The 17,793-nt window shown below is 38.6% G+C and overlaps 1 protein-coding gene across 6 annotated transcripts in view; it reads right to left on the bottom strand.

Moving 5' to 3' along the window:
• The window catches only part of ARHGAP24 (Rho GTPase activating protein 24), a 783,348-nt gene that overhangs the window by 303,665 nt on the left and 461,890 nt on the right, over nt 1-17,793 (bottom strand). Inside the window, exon 1 of one of the 6 annotated variants that reach the window (XM_082838946.1) lies at nt 11,012-11,057. The exons of the other annotated variants lie outside the window; for them this stretch is intronic. Within the exon in view, the coding sequence (XP_082695072.1) occupies nt 11,012-11,017 (6 nt within the window). The 5' untranslated portion in view covers nt 11,018-11,057. Of the gene's footprint in view, nt 1-11,011; nt 11,058-17,793 lie in introns of those variants that run through there. 6 annotated transcript variants of the gene reach the window in all.

The following is a 17,793-nucleotide window of genomic DNA, read 5'->3' as shown; positions in this document are numbered from 1 at the left end:
CTGTTATCCTTCCTATCTTAGTTGATGTCAAATTTGTCCTTCAGGTTGTTCAGCCAAAATTCTTGAAGTTACCCTTGACTTCCCTCTTTTATATCCACACCTAGTGCATGAGCACCTCCTGTTGGCTCTATCTTCAAAATACATCCAAAATTGGTCCACTTCTTATTACTTCAACCATATGACCTCTTCAGGAAAGTAAAGATCGTTGCTAGGTCTGAGTTTTGAAATTTTAATTCACTTTGTACAACATAGTGTTGTTTCTTAAAATTATCAATGGTCAATAGATAATATATCCTTTTCATCTAGTTAACTTAGTGGTTGTCCATTTATTCATTCAGTAATATAATATATTGCTCACTAAATGCCAGGCACTGTCCTAGGTACTTTGGATAGATCAGTGAGTAAAATAAAGATCTCTGTCCTAGTGAATTTTCCATTTAATGATGGGAGATAGAATAAACAATACATAAAATAAGAACAGTATGTAGTATCTTAGAAGATGATAATGACTATGAAGACAAAAAGACAGCAGAATAAGTAGAGATCAGGAGTTGTGGGGAGGTGAGGAAGGTGTCAGGTTACAGTATTAAGTAGGATGGTCAGGATATACCTCTTGGAAAAGTAAAATTTGTAATAAAAACTTGTCAATCTGATTCCCTTCTATATATCTAGACAGAGAATTAACAAAAAAGTGCCCACAATGTGATGGCATATCCTGCCCTAGTCTCTCATTCAAACCTTTCTCTATACTAACCAAAGGGTCAGTTAGAAAGGAAAAAAGCAAAGGATAGATGGAATGGGAATAGAGGAGGCAACCAAAAAATATCCTCTTGTTAAGGACAGGATATTTGTGTCCCCCCTAAATTCATACTTGAAGCCCTAAACCCCAATGGGAAAGTATTTGGAGATGAGGCCCTTAAGAGATAATTAAGTCATGAGGGTGGGGTCCTGGTCTGATGGAATTAGTGCCAGAAGAGATACCACAGTGGAACCTCACCATGTTGGCACCCTGATCTCAGACTTCTGTCCTCCAGAACTGTCAGAGAATAAATGTCTGTTGTTTAGGCCACCCAGTCGATGGTATTATGTTATGGCAGTCCCAGCAGACTAAGACACCTCCATAGTGTTAAATGTTGAAATTTTGAGCCTATGACATCAGAAAGAATATTATTACATAGAGAAGTGTCATGTTCCAGTACAGTTTATAGCACCTCACAAATGTTGAGACATTTAACATTCATTTAAGTCCACAAAATCTTGTTAATTCTCCCTTGGAAAAATTTCTGGCATCTGCCAACTTTTCTGTCTTCTACAGCTATGCCCCTATAATAGCCTCCTACGTGGTCTCCCAGCTGCCCATCCTGTGTCCTCAGGCAGTCAGTCACAGAAGCCCTACTATCCCTCTCCACGGCCATCAGTTCACCAAAGGTGAAACACGAAGATTCCCTGGTAAGAATCCTAGTTCCAAATGGATAAAGGTTTGAAGCATCTGTATACCTGAAATAATTGCGTTTTATTAAAACTGTCACAATGGGCGGAACCATAAGGAAGTTTTAGTGAGCGCTTGTTTATGTAGACACTGCTGGCTGACTTCCCTTCCTACTTTTCTGTTCCTTACCCATACTCCTCTCAAACACACACCTCTTGCTTAATCATGCTTTGTAAATAATAATATATGTGTGACTAAGAAAATACATTAAGATGTAAACATTAAAAATAAAACATCAAAAAGGACTTAGCATTTCTATCAAGTTTCGTAGTTTTTTCAACTTGGACTCTCCGAAGTTTGATTTTAATTTCTCTTCAGTATCTACTATCATCTCTGGTCAAGGCACCCATTCTTTTTCTGCTAGTCTCCACTTTCTCCACCCCCCTACCTAGAACATTTTCATGTCTACCTTCTGTGCTTTACTCATGCTCTTCTCTCAACCTGGGATGCCCTTCCTCTCATCTTCTATTGTCAACATTTGACCCAATCTTAAAGCTCAAACTTTAGCTTCTTCGCCATTCCTTTCCTCAGAAACTAAGCCCAGATGGTTCCCATTTTACCTAATTTGTTAACCTCTCTTCTAGAAAATTTGAACATATTTATATTATCTCATCTGCTATCTATTGTACAACTGAGCTTATTGCCATAGCAGTGTGCTATGATATCTAAGGAATGTTCACTGGTTTCATGCATGTCTTTTTTTTCTGCACACAACTAGATATTTAAGCTCCTTGAATACAGACACATGGGGACATTATTCTTCATAACTTCTTTAGAGAGTAGCCCAATGCTGAGGATAAAGTAATTCTCTGTATACAATAGTCAATAAATGTTTGTTAATAGTGCAAATGCATGGCGGCTGATTACCTGAGTTGGAAAACAACATAAAACTATAAAACACTTTCCTCACTAGTTGATCTTGATTTATCTTCCAATGACCTTCTATGGCTCAAAGGGGCCTTTTCTTATGCTTTCAACTGTAGTACATTCATTTTCCATTGATAATATCATCCTAGACTACATCCAAACTGCACTCCAAATACATCCTACTAGGAAAGTTCTTCTGTCATTACCCATCCCTCTCACTGCTGAGGACAAGGAGGTCCTCAACACCTTGATAAATGCTCTGTTTGTGTCATCATTTCTGCACAGTATCCTTTTATATAAGTCAACAAGGGACTCAGGCAGCTCCTGCATCTGCCCAGCTGACAAAGCAGCCCCTGCCTTAGTCATGAAGATGACTGGTTGAGTAATTTTATTCACAATGAGAACTCACAATCAAGTTGTGAGTTCAGTTGAAAAAAATTGTTTGAGAAATAAAGAGCTTGAACATGTGATGTCAGTGAACCCTTTCCAACAAACTAAGTTGCTATTTAATGCAAACTTTAAAAATGTATAAAAGGATACCTAACTTAAAAGAACACAAAACCATTATAGGCATTAAAAGTGGAGATGAAAGTGTGTTAGCAAAGGAATGGAAACAAACCATGAATCTGAAATGATTCAGATAAATCATTCAGCTTATTGGGTTCTGAATAGGGTTGATATTTCTTGAATATACATCTGCCTTTTCCTTATTCAATTGGTAAAAATATTGTGTAAATGTATTTCTTCCTACTAAGTTACCAATCTGAATGCTAGACTCTAGTAAAAGCTGATGATGTAGCAGAAAAAAGCAAATCTATTCAGTATGTATTCTCTTTTATGAACTTTAAAATCAGGCATTTTAGCACTCGTGTTCAATAAAAATAAGAAGATGTTGGGCCCCAAATGAGATCCATCACTCTCAGCTTAATTCATGTATTCTGAAAAATTAAAATCATCCTAATATCTGGCAATGCTAGTTTTTCTCCAAAATGCTACATCATCCTTTATCTGTATACGTCTAAACATAGAAGAAAAGGAAACTGTCCATTCTTCTGGTTGACAAACTATTTGTAACTTTGTCAGTATATTTCCTTCAGGAAGATAAATTCAAGTTATACTCTATCAGTATATTTCCTCTATGGAACTGTATTTGCTTTTGAGTACCATATATGTTGGAGATGGGTGGTAGGGAGTAGCAAACACTGCGTTATATATTATACCAATTAATTTGCTCCCTTTCAAATAAAACTAAGAGGAAATTAAATGGATTTACTCTAATGAATATTAAGTTATATCAGTTAATTTAAAAACATTCATCTCTAATTTATTTGACTTCCTGCTGTTACACACCATCAAATGACTTAGGTGTGATATACTTAGCTTCAGAATTTTAATATATTAATTTCAATATTTCAGGGTCAGTGATAATCAAAGAGACCACAAATCCTTCATCAATTTCCACACTTGCTATTGCAATGGGGTTTTAGCTCAAAATAGAAGGTTGCCAGTTTATAAAGAGATACTTCAGACAAGAACTTGATTTTTTTTCATCCATGGCACAAATAAGAAAAGTTTACCTGATTACACTAAGGTATGTTTCAGTTTTTAACCTTTCTCAAGTGGATAAATGAAGTAGCTAAATTCTTTCCGTGCCCATGTTATAGACAAACATCTTAGGTGAACACAAACCCTGTCTTTACTATGCATCTCCCATGGCCTAGGAGAATATGAGCCATGGTCTTTTGAGGGAGGCAGAGAAATAGCACAGTCTTGTATCAGCATCATTTTACTTTTATGTAGAGATGGATAAATGCAGAACAAAAATATTGATTTGCTTTACTTTTCACTGTGAGAAGTACAAAGTAAGCCAAAAATGCATATATAATATTAAGAGCTTACAGTGGAGATGACGTCTGAGGGTTTGGATTCTCTGCTAAAATCCCAAATAAAAACCTATAGGTTTGGCTTAAAATACATCTTGGGGTATTAGGCAATCATTTTACCTTCACAGTAATTGTTGTTTTCCTTACTGAGCTAAACACTGGCTTTGTATTTAGTTACCTACCTTTAATACCTTGTAAAAAACCTGACCACTCAGTGTATGATGTGTGGGGCTACGTCACTATTTGAGGAGATTTATTTAAGACAAGAATCATAGCTGAATATCAATACTGAGATGAAGATGCATCTATGTAATTAGGAAAGGGAAGAAAATTCTCTAATATTTACATATACTTGTCTAACATAGTCTTTCTTTGTAGCCTGAAAGCGAAACTGAAAAAAAATGCATAGTTATATATATATGTAACTGTATTTATGCATGTATACATTTAATATGTAAAACACATATACACACATGTACACACACAGTAGGAGCAGGAGACAGAGAAAGGCAGAGACAGATATAGCTTTTCTTTAAGGTTAAGGAGGAGTCTTTTCCCCATGTATCCAAACAGTACATTTTCTAGTCCTTTACAGATTACAGAAATCAATATCAGCAGTACTATAATCTTCAATCACAATACGAAAACCTAAATTCAAAAAGCAGTGGCACTGCTCTAGCCACCTGGCACCCCACTGGTTAAAAAGATGGATAGAACTGCTGTTCCACTGAGCTTATGTTCGGCAGAATCGGTGGGTTCTGACTTGTGCTCCTGACAGCCTTGATTCCTGGTGCCCTGTTCTTCCAGCACTGCCTCGTTGATCTTTAAGTCCCTCCTGTAATAACAGCTGATGAGTCTCTCCTATTTGAGCAATCCTGTAGTTTCCCAGAACTTAAAGAAAAACAAAAGCCATGTATAAATAAACAAATAAGCCAGGTAGTGCACCAACCTGTTTCCCAAACTAAGTAACTTCTCTGCAAAATTTCAAAACTTCTTCCTACTGATTTCTCCCTAAACAAAAATTTTCCTTAAAATTATCAATCTCTCTCTCTCTCTATCTACCAGTCATCTATCTATCTAATTAGAATTTTGGAAATTGTTCTAGAAGTTGATAAATGTATGGTCCTTTCCCCCAGTCCCATCTCTACACTGACAAGGAGCAACACCTGGCGAGAATGCGAAGAGGTTAGTGGAAAAATTTCTACATTGGGCAAGGGCTCTTTCACCAATTTCCCAGTAAAAAATCTTTCTGAAAAAAATTGCAATGCCCATATCTGGTGGCCAAATGTCGGAAGCAGAGAAGACTAATTGACTGATACAATAACTTTGGTAAAAATTGTTATCCTCTTCTTTTAAAGCATTCCCCACACTCCCTGCTGGGTGTAGCTTTATAATTTAACATACTAGAGAATAGAAGTGTGCTCCAATTTCACAAGTATATTTGGATTTCAAAGTTAGGTTCTCTTTTTCAATAAGCAACCAGGCTTAAGGACTTGTTTAATGTATGCAGAGGATTCTTCACAAAGTGGAGAATGAGAGGGCAGCTCACACACACACATAGCTCTCTAGCCTGTCAGTATTGTTTGTTGCAAGATATTCTGAGTAACCTTTCCAGTACTATATACCTCCCTAGAAGTTAATTTGGGAGTTTTCATTAAAAGTCACATCAATAAAAGCAGTCACCAGGGGCTCAATTTTCTTGGTAAACAATTCTTTGGCATGACCTGTTCTGGAAAACTACAAGTTCCTAAGCTTATATGTATTTGTTGCCTCAGAGAAGTTTGATAATAGAGCATGTTCACTTCACACACTGAATTTAATAAATTTTTAGATTATAATCTAATAGTGCCCTTTTCTCTAGTAAATATTTGCTCCATTTTCTTTATCCCTTATTGACTCATTATTATTTCTTATACCATCATTTAGTGTGATAAATATGGGTACAAATTCTTTGGCACTCTTCCCATCAAGAGATGAAGTGTTTGGCTTTTCCCTTAAATATAGGTGGGCTCTATGGCTGCTTTGAATCTGTGAAAAGATTGTCTATTGGGACCCTCTCTGGGAGCCCTGATCCTCTATAAAAACCTACCAGGTATCCTGAGACAGCTATGCTAGAGAGCTCACACCAGGTGCTCCAATCAACAGACATGACTGAGCCCAGCTGTCTGCACCTAGGTGTCAGACATGTGAATGAAGCTGTCTGAACCGTCCAGACCAACCCATCCACCAATGAATACCACCAAGCGACTTTGGTTGCTGTCAATGGGGGCAAAAGAATCGTTCAGCCAAACTGTCCAAATTTCTGACCCAGGAAAACATGGGATATAGTAAAATGGTTATTGTCTTGCGCTTCAGAATTCTGGGATAGTTTGCAGTGATACATAACAGAAGCATAAAGCGGTACCCGGAATTCAATGGCTATTGTAACAAAAACCTAAAATATGTAGCATTGACTTAGGCAGAAGCCAGAAGGGCTTCAAGGAGACTTCTTTTGGGGGTTGGGGGCATGAAAGACAGTGAGGAAATTGGAAGGTGGAGAAAAGATAACCCTAGTTATGCAGTGGCAGAGTATTTGGCAACACTGTACCACTGATAAGGCATAAAAAAATACATACCTAATGAACTGGTAGATTTCACTAAGATTTTCAGGCAAAGTGTTGAAAGTGCCAACTGTTTTCTTTTATCTACATATGATAATGTATGGCTAGAAAAAGATAAGCTAAAAAAACTACTATAAAGAAGACTTAGAGAGAATATAAAGAAGGCAAGACCTACTAGTAAAACTGTTTTTGTAATCCCCAGTTTCTCTAGGCAACAAAAGATCACAAAGTAAGAAATAGCCTCAGGGCAAACAGTAAATCCAGAAGACCACCAGTCAAGTAGTAAACATCTCAAAAGTGTGGTCGAAAGACCCTTCGTTGAGACCTCAGAAGGATTCAAAGGTATGCGGTAGAGCATCTGAGAAATCTCAGGGACATGACACTCAGACCCTTTTTTCTAGTTAAGAGAGCCTCTAAGAATCTTAAGGCTTTACGTTGTAGGCCATCAACTAAACAAAAAGTCTTCTAAAATGCTTAGGGCCTTGTCCGTCAGCACTCTGATTCTCCATCCAAGGTATAGAAAGAACTAGCTCAGAAAGAAATGTGGATGTAGCTTTTGTCTAATCAAATGAATTATAACATGATACACTGAAGGCCCTTTTAGAAGAAATTATATATAACATTTTAGAAGAAATTGTAGCAGCTTGGACAGACAAGGAGAAGCTACAGCATAAAATGAAATGGTACCTGTGATTCTCAACCTTCTACAGCATAGGAAGCAGGCTAGAAGGCCATTTCAAGGAGCACAGACCATTTCTCATGTCAAAGAATGAATGACGTTGGAGAGTAGAGATATATAGATATGGGAGTTGTTCTCTGGATGTAATTACAATTTTTAAAAATTAAAATGTAATGTTTTATCACTAATCATCATGGAAATGCAAATCAAAACCACAATGAGCTATCATCTCACACCTGTTAGGATAACCATTATTAACAAACAAAAAGCAAACAAACAAACGAAAACAAGTATTGGTGAGGAAGTGGAGAAATTAGAACCCTTGTGCACTTGCACTGTTGGTAAAATGGAAAATGGTATAGTCACTGTGGAAACAGTACAAAGATTTCTCAAAAATTAAAAAGAGAGCTACCGTATGATCCAACAACTCCAATTCTGGGTATTTATTCAAAAGAATTGAAAAGAGTATCTCAAAGAGATACTTGTACTCCCATGTTTATTGCAGCATTATTTACAATAGCCAAGAGGTGGAAATAACCTAAATGTCCATCAATGGCTAAATGGATAAAGAAATATGATATATATGTACAATAGAATATTACTCAGCCTTAGGAAATAGAAGATTTATATATATGCTTCAACATGAACAAAATTTGAGGACATTATGCTAAGTGAAATAAGCCAGTCACAGAAGGACAAGCACTGCATGATTCCACTTATATGAGGTATGTAAAGTAGTCAAACTTATAGAAGCAGAAAGTAGAATGGTAGTTGCCAGTGGCTGGGAAGAGGGGGAATCGGGGAGTTGCTGTTTAATGGGTGTAGTGTTTCAGTTACACAAGAGGAGAAAGTTCAAGAAATCTACTGTGTAATATTGTGCATAGAGTGAACAATACTATCCTGTACACTTCAAACTTCATTGAGAGTAGCTCTCATCTTATGTGTTTTTATCACAATAAAAAGTATTTAAAAAGGTAATATGTTCGAATATTACTAAGTGTGACAACCTTAAAAGATTTTATAATAATCCAGGGCCCTTATTCTAACAGAGGCCATGTTTTAATAAAAAATTAGGTCAAATTTTTTTTTGAATAAGTGGATGAGTTAAGAGTTAAATAAGCAAACAACTGGAAGATCATGGTCTAGACCTGCCTATAAAATGAGGTTTTTAAGAGCATATTTTTTAACCTTCATGGACAAGGACAGAATTGCATAATTCCACATCATTACAATTGTGAGAGAATTTATGTAAGCATGTACTGACAGACAGGAAGTTTTCTAATGGACATAATATAGATTTCCTCCCCTGTCATCCTCCTTAACATACCCCAAGTTATATCTATACAAACTGCCATTTTTTATTATCGAGACTCATTGCTTCCTATTTACCCCAACCTCTGTCTCTGTCTCTGTCTCTGTCTGTCTCTCTCTCTTTGCCCTTTACACACAAACACACACACAGTTGAGGGAGGTGAGAATTGGTAACAAAGTCAAGGGAAGTGAGGGGTAGTGGGCGTAGCTCATCTAAGCTCTGAACCCCAATTTGTGGATCAGCATAGCTACAGAAATCTATAATTCTCTCATTTCTTGGAATGTAGCAGGCAGAGAAGGGAGAGGGATTTTTCTGGCAATGGGAGATTCATGAGCAAATACATATTATGTGTCTTTAAAATGCTTAACAGGGCTTCCCTGGTGGCGCAGTGGTTGAGAGTCCGCCTGCCGATGCAGGGGACACGGGTTCGTGCCCCGGTCCGGGAAGATCCCACATGCCACGGAGCGGCTAGGCCCATGAGCCATGGCCGCTGAGCCTGCGCGTCTGCAGCCTGTGCTCCTCAACGGGAGAGGCCACAACAGTGAGAGGCCTGCATACCGCAAAAAAAAAAAAAAAAAAAATGCTTAACATATTAGATAAGCATGAGATCCACTGGCTACATTGATGAGAAGCACGAGCAATGCTACTTCTTGAGCAAGTAGTTGTTGAAGGAAAAGTTTCTCTCTATCTTGCCTCCTTTGCCCAAAGTCCAATACTGTTAAGGTAATCGATGTAGTTTTCATAGTGCCTGCTTCTGAAGGTCTATTAAGAGGAGGTGAATGTGCTATGCAAGCAAGGTTCAAAGAACCACATAAAGTGGCAGGAATATTTTTCTCTCGACTATTCAACTCCAACCTTGAACTTTTGCAGTCCTTGAAGGCAACGTCTTGAGTTCTGTTTCTGGAGGCTAAACTGATGATTGTGCATTTCCATTGCACCTCTAACATCTCTCTTCTTGCTGGTTCCCAAAACAATGCAGTTTGGTCTGCATCGTGTCCATGTGAGAAGTCCACTAGAGCTGGAAGAGTCAGAATGGCTGCCTTTGATTTCCCTCAGCTTATTCTATAGGGTTCACAGGATGAAGCCTTGTTGCCTCTGTTTTGTAAAAATGCGTAAGTCTGAGGCAATGCAAACCACTGCTATTCCCATTCAGGTAACATACTAAGGCTTTCTGGTAATATGGTAAACTAGCATATATTTTCAAATTAGAGCACTCTGTTGAATTAACTGTAAAGTCACACAATATAAGTAATCAGGGATACTTTGTGGCTGTTACATTTCTGTACATTGTTGATTTTAATGTAGTGACAGTGGACCATTGATACTGGTACTTAGAGGACACTGTCCTACTCAGCTTGGTGAATGCTTCCTGAAAAAATCCTCTTTTAGGGTAGAGTGAAACATTGTGGTTAAGAGCCCAGACTTGAATCAGACAGACTGATTTTTAGGCTCTATAGCAGTTCCTGACCCTGAGCAAGTCTCTTAACTTTGCCCTCATTTCTCATGTATAAAATGAGAATCACAGTAGTACCTATAATCTACAGGTATTTTAAGTATTAAAATATATACTCCATATAAATTCTTTTGAACAGCACCCAACCCATAGTAAGTGCTCAATAAATCTTAGCTACAATATTTCATTTATTTTTCCCTATTCTTCTACAAGAAAGCTTTTTGTTATTGAATTGAAAGTACCATTAAGATGGAAATAAAGGCATGAATAGTAAACACATACCAACAAGGCTGATCTATAACTTCTCCCCAACTTGGAGTGTTCAATTTTCTCCATGAAGATCATGTAGGAGCTGTTACTTGTTATTTTGCATATGGGATCTGAACACACAGATTTTTAAAAAATTATTACATATAGGTTTCATACATACAAATTCCTTGGCCTCCTTCCTACTTTCCTAGAAAAGGTGGGCACTGTCTGGGGTAAGCTTGTCATTTCCAGATGCATTCAGAGAGCTCAGTGAAGCTGTTATCTCCTACTGACCAGCCATGTCTGGCTCCAATGTTCCAAACAGGAAAAAGGCCTGGGAGGGAAGTGGAGCGCTGAATGTCACATGAGTTAACGAAGGCTTTCTTGCACTTACATCATATTTAATTGTATCAAGTGCTGTTCATTATGTGGTTGGGTTTGTGGTACTTCCTGGAGGGAGGAACATGGAAGAAACTTACCAGCATCTGAAACAAAACCAGGAATCTCTGTTCAGTGGGAACCTCAAATTAGACTTGAGTCACAGGATTGTCAAGTTGCTCAGCCTGCTTAGAGCACAATACACATACTCGCATCCCATCTCATTGTCTAATACAAAAGGGGAAAGACACTCTCAGAAAGCAAGATTTGGGAAGAGTTAGGACATCATCTTAGTTTCAAGTCTTAAAATTATCATGGAAGTTCTTCTACATATTTGAAGGCTGTCTGTTGAGTTTAGAGAAAATTCTACAGTAAGTCTTACATAAAAGTTCTGGTGTATTCATGCAAGACACACTCCTGGATGCCAGCACCATCCTTTAAACAAGATGTGCTCTGAGAATCCTCCCTAGAGTATTTATGCTTCACTTTATCTTTAGGAAAGCATCAGGAAAATATAAAGAGGAATGCTTATCACTGAGATTTTTTTCATGGCTGTCAGAGGGGACTGTGGGGAGCTTATGAGACTCAAGATATACATCCTAACTCATGATATATGCAATGTTATAGCCATCCAAACAATGAGGAAGAGAGAGCTATCCATGCACATGGGTTCAGAACCCTTCAATCTTATTTCACCCCTGCCACGTGACTACCTGTGTGACTCTGAGTTGGTCACTTAACCCCTCTGAATCTCAATTTACTTTGAAACATGTCAAAACAACACTTAGCTCACAAATTTCAAATACTGTGCAAGTACATAGTAGGAGTAGGATGCTATGTGTTGGGATGAAGAAGCCATAGTCCCTATCCCCAGGAACTTACAGTCTAGGACCATCAAAAGTTGAATGAGAGAAGATACATGAGACTTCTTTGGTACATTTTTGGCTCTCAGTATTAATTCGTTTCAATTTAGTGATAAAATTCCAAATCTGTAGTTTACTTTGGCAGTATGGTATTCAATTAAATGTTGACTATGCATTGGGTGGTAGGTAGGGCTTTCAAAAAATCATTTTTAACTGACTTTCAGTTTCAGCTAATTAGTATTGGGTCATGGATAGGCATGGAGGAAAAAAAGGAGCATCCACAGGGAAGGACAGAAAGGGAAACTATTGGATGTCAGTAGTTTCTTGTCAATGGGACTGTTTAAACAGAGGCCAGACAGTCATCTGGTACTGCTCATGTCAACGAGATTCATAGTATTGGAGATCACTGTGCCTGGATGTTATAGGTGTTGATGATGCACTTTTCCTGAGCTACCTCATTTGGGCCACTAGAAGGACTCTTTCATCTCCTTGGAGGGGAGTAGAATCAGAGACAGAAAACTTCACATGAGTAGCAAAGTTTAAAAGCTTCAGGCCAAGAATATGACAGAAAGTTCAATTAGGCAGAATCAATATATTTCCTCTTATCTACTCCCTATTTCCACTTTCAGCTAGATTAAAAAGAATACAAACTTGGACCTGTAATGGGAGAAAAGAACTGAAGGAAAAACAAGAGAGATAGATAATGGTAAGACTCTCAGAGAAAGGACCCTTTGTCCTGACATCCTTGAGCTTAGGCTCAAGGTCAGTTTGTCTGGAAAGCAAGTGGTAGGGTTTCTCACCCATCCCAGCATGGTGCAGTGTCTGCAGAGGGTGGTATTCAGGGAGCACGGAGCAACATGCTCTTCGCATGTCTCAAAGGAAGGCACTTGAATTAGCTAAGAGTGAAGAGGGTTTGAAATGTGGGTGAGAAAGATAGAAAATTCATGGACTGAGGACCAGAAACCAGGAAGACACAGGACATTATCACAGCAGATACAAGTATGCAGAGGTGATTTCTCTGAAGAAATGATTTCCATTGCGGTGGATGCCAACGGGGTCTGGGCACCTCTCTAGATGCTACAGTGCCATGTACGTGAAAATCCTGTCTCAATTGATTGTAAATCTAAAAACAGCTAAGAATTGTGTGATTCATGCTTTGACTATCAGTCAAAATAGGAACTTGAAATTTAGATTAATACGAATTATATAAAAATGTAGTTACATTTTATTTAACACAGCATTTGTAGTCTGAGAAATTGATACTACCCAATTTCACAGTCCTTTGCCACCCAGAGTATCTACAGTTACAGACTAACTAAGCCTAAGCTCTCAGGTATTAATTGTACTCCTCCAACTGCCTTTATTATTTGCCTCTTGCTTTAATGTTTTGTTTGTGCTTTTTATTATATGACTCTTTTAAATTCTTTTTGTAACTATTATCAATAAAAACAAATTTGGGCACTGGACCTAGATCTCTTGCTGATTATGCTGAACTCTGATACTGCTTTTCACATGAAAATAACCCCTTCAAAATAATTTAGAGAAAAATAGCCTACAAAATTGAAAAATAATACATAAAACCAACACATGGTTGTCTCATGTTTGTTTTCCTGACAGTTGATAAAATGTGTCTCCCTGACTTAAACAGACTACGTGTACCCGTGGCATCACTTGTTGGCTAGTGAACCTGGGCTTTATTCCTTTTGAGGGATCTCTATTGAAATGAGAAGATCAAAGGGATTTTACCCTTGAAATGTTATCAGAGGACTCACAACAGTTCATGGTTAAAAACTCACTTCACCATCAACAGCAGCAGCAGGAATGCATACATCCTTAACGGCCTGCCAGGACCAAAGGCTAGCTGGAAATATATTCTGAATGTGAAATAGGCTAATTAAGCCCATTGTTCCCTGGCTATCACCCCAAGGAACAGCAGGGAGGTATAGGCTGCGTGCCTAACTAGGTTGAATGGCAAACTTGAATCCCCTCGGCCCCACAAGTGTGCATATAAAACATGGACTGTCTGCCAAGGTCAAGGGTACAAGATAAATCTCTGTGTATAAACATAAAAATGGGGGATTAAAAGCTCATTAAGATGTTGTGAGGAGGATAAAGAGAAAAGACCAGAGCAGAAGGAAAAGCAATGACCCACACATGTGTCTTTTGCTAATGCCCTTTATTTAATCAAAGCTCTGGATTCAGAGGTTATCCATGCTGCTCAGCAGCAAAATTGCTTGGTGTAAAAAGCCTGCACAAAGTCACCATTTCCCCACAGCGTGAGTGCTCTGCCATGCCCCAGGAAGGGTCCTTCCCCCTGTGTGGCTGAGCCTCCCTTCTTTGAGGCCCCAGGAGGCAGAGGTTCTGTTTGCTTCTTTCACGTGCTGCCCTTTCTCAGAGTGCTGGCACCTGTGCCATTTCAGGACTCTGGGATAGGAAATATGGGAATCCTTCCCTTAACATGCTATTATACTTCAAAACAACGACTTCAGCTGACAGAATTAAAGGGCAGTACATTTAGGGAACAAGATGGCATCGCTGTGTTTGCTTTGGTTAAGACTTTCACAGATGAATATGCGAGCTTGGCCCCCTCCGGCACGACGCTGTCTGGTCTTCCCCATAACCCTGCCCCTCACTCTCGCCAACTCCAGACCTAGGATATGCACTGCCCGTGCCAACAGTGGATCCTTGGGAGCCAAAAGTTCACCAGCTAACCACCAGCTAACAGTAGGAAAACCAAGGCAAACGCTTAGGTTTCTTGGCTCCTCGTCCAGCGCTCTTTTTCCACTTTCCTGGAGTTCTAACTCTCCACTCACCCAACACTCTTAACTTTGCCCGTGACCCCCCAGGTCCCAATTGAACTGTAGATGTAAACACGAATCTGGGGGAGCTGGCTTAACAGCGGTTGCTGAATTCTAATGAAAAAATCAGTCCCCCATTTAGAGGATTTTGCAAGATGATCTCTCAGGGTTCCGGGAATATGAAAGGCAGGAGAAAAGCAAAATGTCAGCACTAATTTGATACGGCTTTTTGTTGAATGCAGAAGTGTTCATTAAAACCTTAAACAGGTGGCAGGTTTGGCAGCTCACTGTGTGCATGCTCTGGACAGATTTATTATGCCTTTCATTTAAAAATGTTTATGCAAAAACAGACTCGGTGAGATAAATGATCTTGTTCACAAGAGCATTCTGTTCAAGGCTGCTATGATAACTGCCATATCAATCAAATTATGCAATGAAAACTTACCATCAATTTTATAATCATCATCAATTATTTGTAACTTAGGAAACTCTTCATTACTTCTCCATTTTAATTTTGCAGTCTTCCAGGCAGCTTTTACCTAACAGTGAGAGACAGGGCCACAAAATGGGGACTATATGCAGGATATCACCCCAGTTCACCCACTCTGAACCTCACCCCTCTGAGGTTCAGAGTGGGAGTCAGATATGCATTTCAAAGCAAACATAATTCCGTGTGAATAGTATTGGCTAACTATCCTGTGTAATGACTGAAGGTAGAAAGGAACATGTAAACATTAGGGGCATGTTCAAACATTAAGGCAGCTTCGCCTCATCAAATGAGGTGAGCCACAGGCCAAGTGAAGCTCAACATAATATCAAGTGAGGCAAAGTACACACTTCAGAGTCACTAGCGAGTCCTTAAACAATTGCAATTCCCCCTTAGCCTCACTGTCATCACCTTTCCAGGAGCTGGTAGTTTCTACTGGTGGCTTCTGCCATTTACGGAAGGTTGGTCTCATCAACTTTAAATCTTACAGGAAATTTTCTGCTAGAAGGATATCCAGAAATGATTCCCCACAAACCAGACTTTCACAGAACTTTCCAGATTCTTTTGGCCAGTGCAGTGTCTGGAATTTCACACGCATTGACCAATGCAACATACTACCAGCTACTTTCTAGTCATCTTGATCTGCTAATGTCACTTCTCACAACCACAGGATACATGCCAATTCTCCCTATAAACACACTTTCCTATAGAAAACATTCAGAGAGGACTAGGAAGTGGGGGGGAGGGTGTGATACAATTTGCATTTCTTATTTGAATTTTTGACTCACTTCCATTAGGAAAGCCCTGATTATATTCACTGTTTTAGCTGAGTATCTCAGGGACGGGTGCATCTTGGTTTTTCAGCTGGCTTCTAAGATACAATTGCATCTTTTGGTCTTCACTCCTGCCAAGGAAGGAGGCTTACCAATCTTTACTTTCTTTTTTCTCACCAGAAGTGCTCTTTCTTCCTCTATTGCAAACCATATCACGTTATCTTCTTTTCAAAACACTGCTCAAGAATAACCTCCATGCAGATTTTTCAGCCTTAACTCTCTTATTGCAAATTGTTACAGCTCCCCTCTTAGCACTTGTGAATAGGTCTGTACAACTAATTGGCTAGATGCTGATTTATTTGTGGCTATTTTTGGCTTATTTTTGTCCCCATCATCTATTAGGAATTCTCAAATAGTAACAAAACGCCTGCGTCAAGGCAGATCCTTCAGGTTAATTCAAGAGTCTTGAAATGTTAATAATTAGTTCAAGGTTCACAGTGTTAATAGGCATATATCCTGCAGAGCCAATATTATGCAAACTGATGCATCTTTTATGACAATGAAGGGTGTCATTAACTCATCAGTTTTCACTATTAGACTGTCAGAAGAATTTCAGAAAAACTGAGTTCAAATCCCTGCCATCTCTGCACTTACTAGCTTTGTGATTTCAAGTCACATATGGTCGTAGATGAGGTACAGCTTTTTTATCTACAGAATTTGCAAAATAACATATGCTATGGCCACTTTTAAAAGGAGGTTGACTTAGATAAGGTATATATGCATTTATTTAGTACAGTATAAAGGAAAATATAATATTGTTACAACCACATACTGAAGAGATCTTGCTTATTCTGGGATAGGTGATAAAATGGCACAATTGACATAATAGTCTTAAAAGGATGAGTACACCTTTGACAGTGGACGATAAATAATCTTAGTTTAATATTGAGAGAGGTCATTCAGCAAGACGAGTTGAATTTGCCTGCTTAATCCCTTATAATTAGTCTGGTGATAACAGAAATAAAACCTGCTACTTCTGCTAGAGCAGTGGTTCTTAAAGCATGACCACTGGTCCTGCAACACCAACAGCATCTAGGAACCGTATTAGAAATGTAAATTATCAGGCTCTACCCGAGACCTACTGAATCCTGTTTCCAGCAGATGAATGCTAAAGATGAGAACCACTGTCCCAATCTGTAGACTGGGGTTTTACTTCAGATGCTGCTAAATTATTGGGTAAACTTGGAGGCCAGGCTATGACAGGACCTCATGAGATTCTGTGCATTAACATCAACTCACTTTTTCAGATTTTCAGTCAATGCAGATTTCTTGCGCTATTATTTCCATTCAATATAAGCTGTGAAACAAAATGTGACTTTGTCAACCTCCATAAGTCTTTTTTGTACAAGTAAATTCACGTATCTTTTAAAAAGAGCATGGCCAGATCAGGGAACCAGATTTAAGGGTCCTAAAAGTATGGCTCCTGCAGTTACAAGGGAAAAGTCTCTGACTTTAGGTGACTAAGTGCACGAGACCAAGTTTAACCATCAACGGTAGAGTAACTCAAGACACTGCTTAGATCCCCCTGCTTGTAAAGTGAAATGGTTGTAATAAAATATTCTCTAAGCACTTTTCCAGCTCTCCCTGTTTGAACTGAAGCCTTCTTTCTAATTTCTTTCTCTTTCACTCACATCCTGAAAATTGCACTCAGAATAGAACAGAAGGCATAAAAGAAAGGCCAGAGAGAGAAACACTGAGAAGTTTCACTTCCCACACCATGAAGTAATTGAAATAAAATCATAAAAAGTAATTAAAATTCAGCTGTGAAATAAATGTGAAACAGTACCAAATTTTAAGAATTATATGATAAATTATGTCTGTCCTTTAAAAGGAAGCTGCACGTAGGTGAGTGCAGATGCCTTGCAGGCTTTCTGTATCCTTATAAAGGGGGAGGAAGAACTG

This window comes from Leucopleurus acutus, assembly GCF_964270905.1.
Source record: "Leucopleurus acutus genome assembly, chromosome: 4".
NCBI classification, from domain to species: Eukaryota; Metazoa; Chordata; class Mammalia; order Artiodactyla; family Delphinidae; genus Leucopleurus; species Leucopleurus acutus.
Note: the sequence above shows the minus strand (reverse complement) of the source record. Positions and strands in the feature narration are given on the sequence as shown.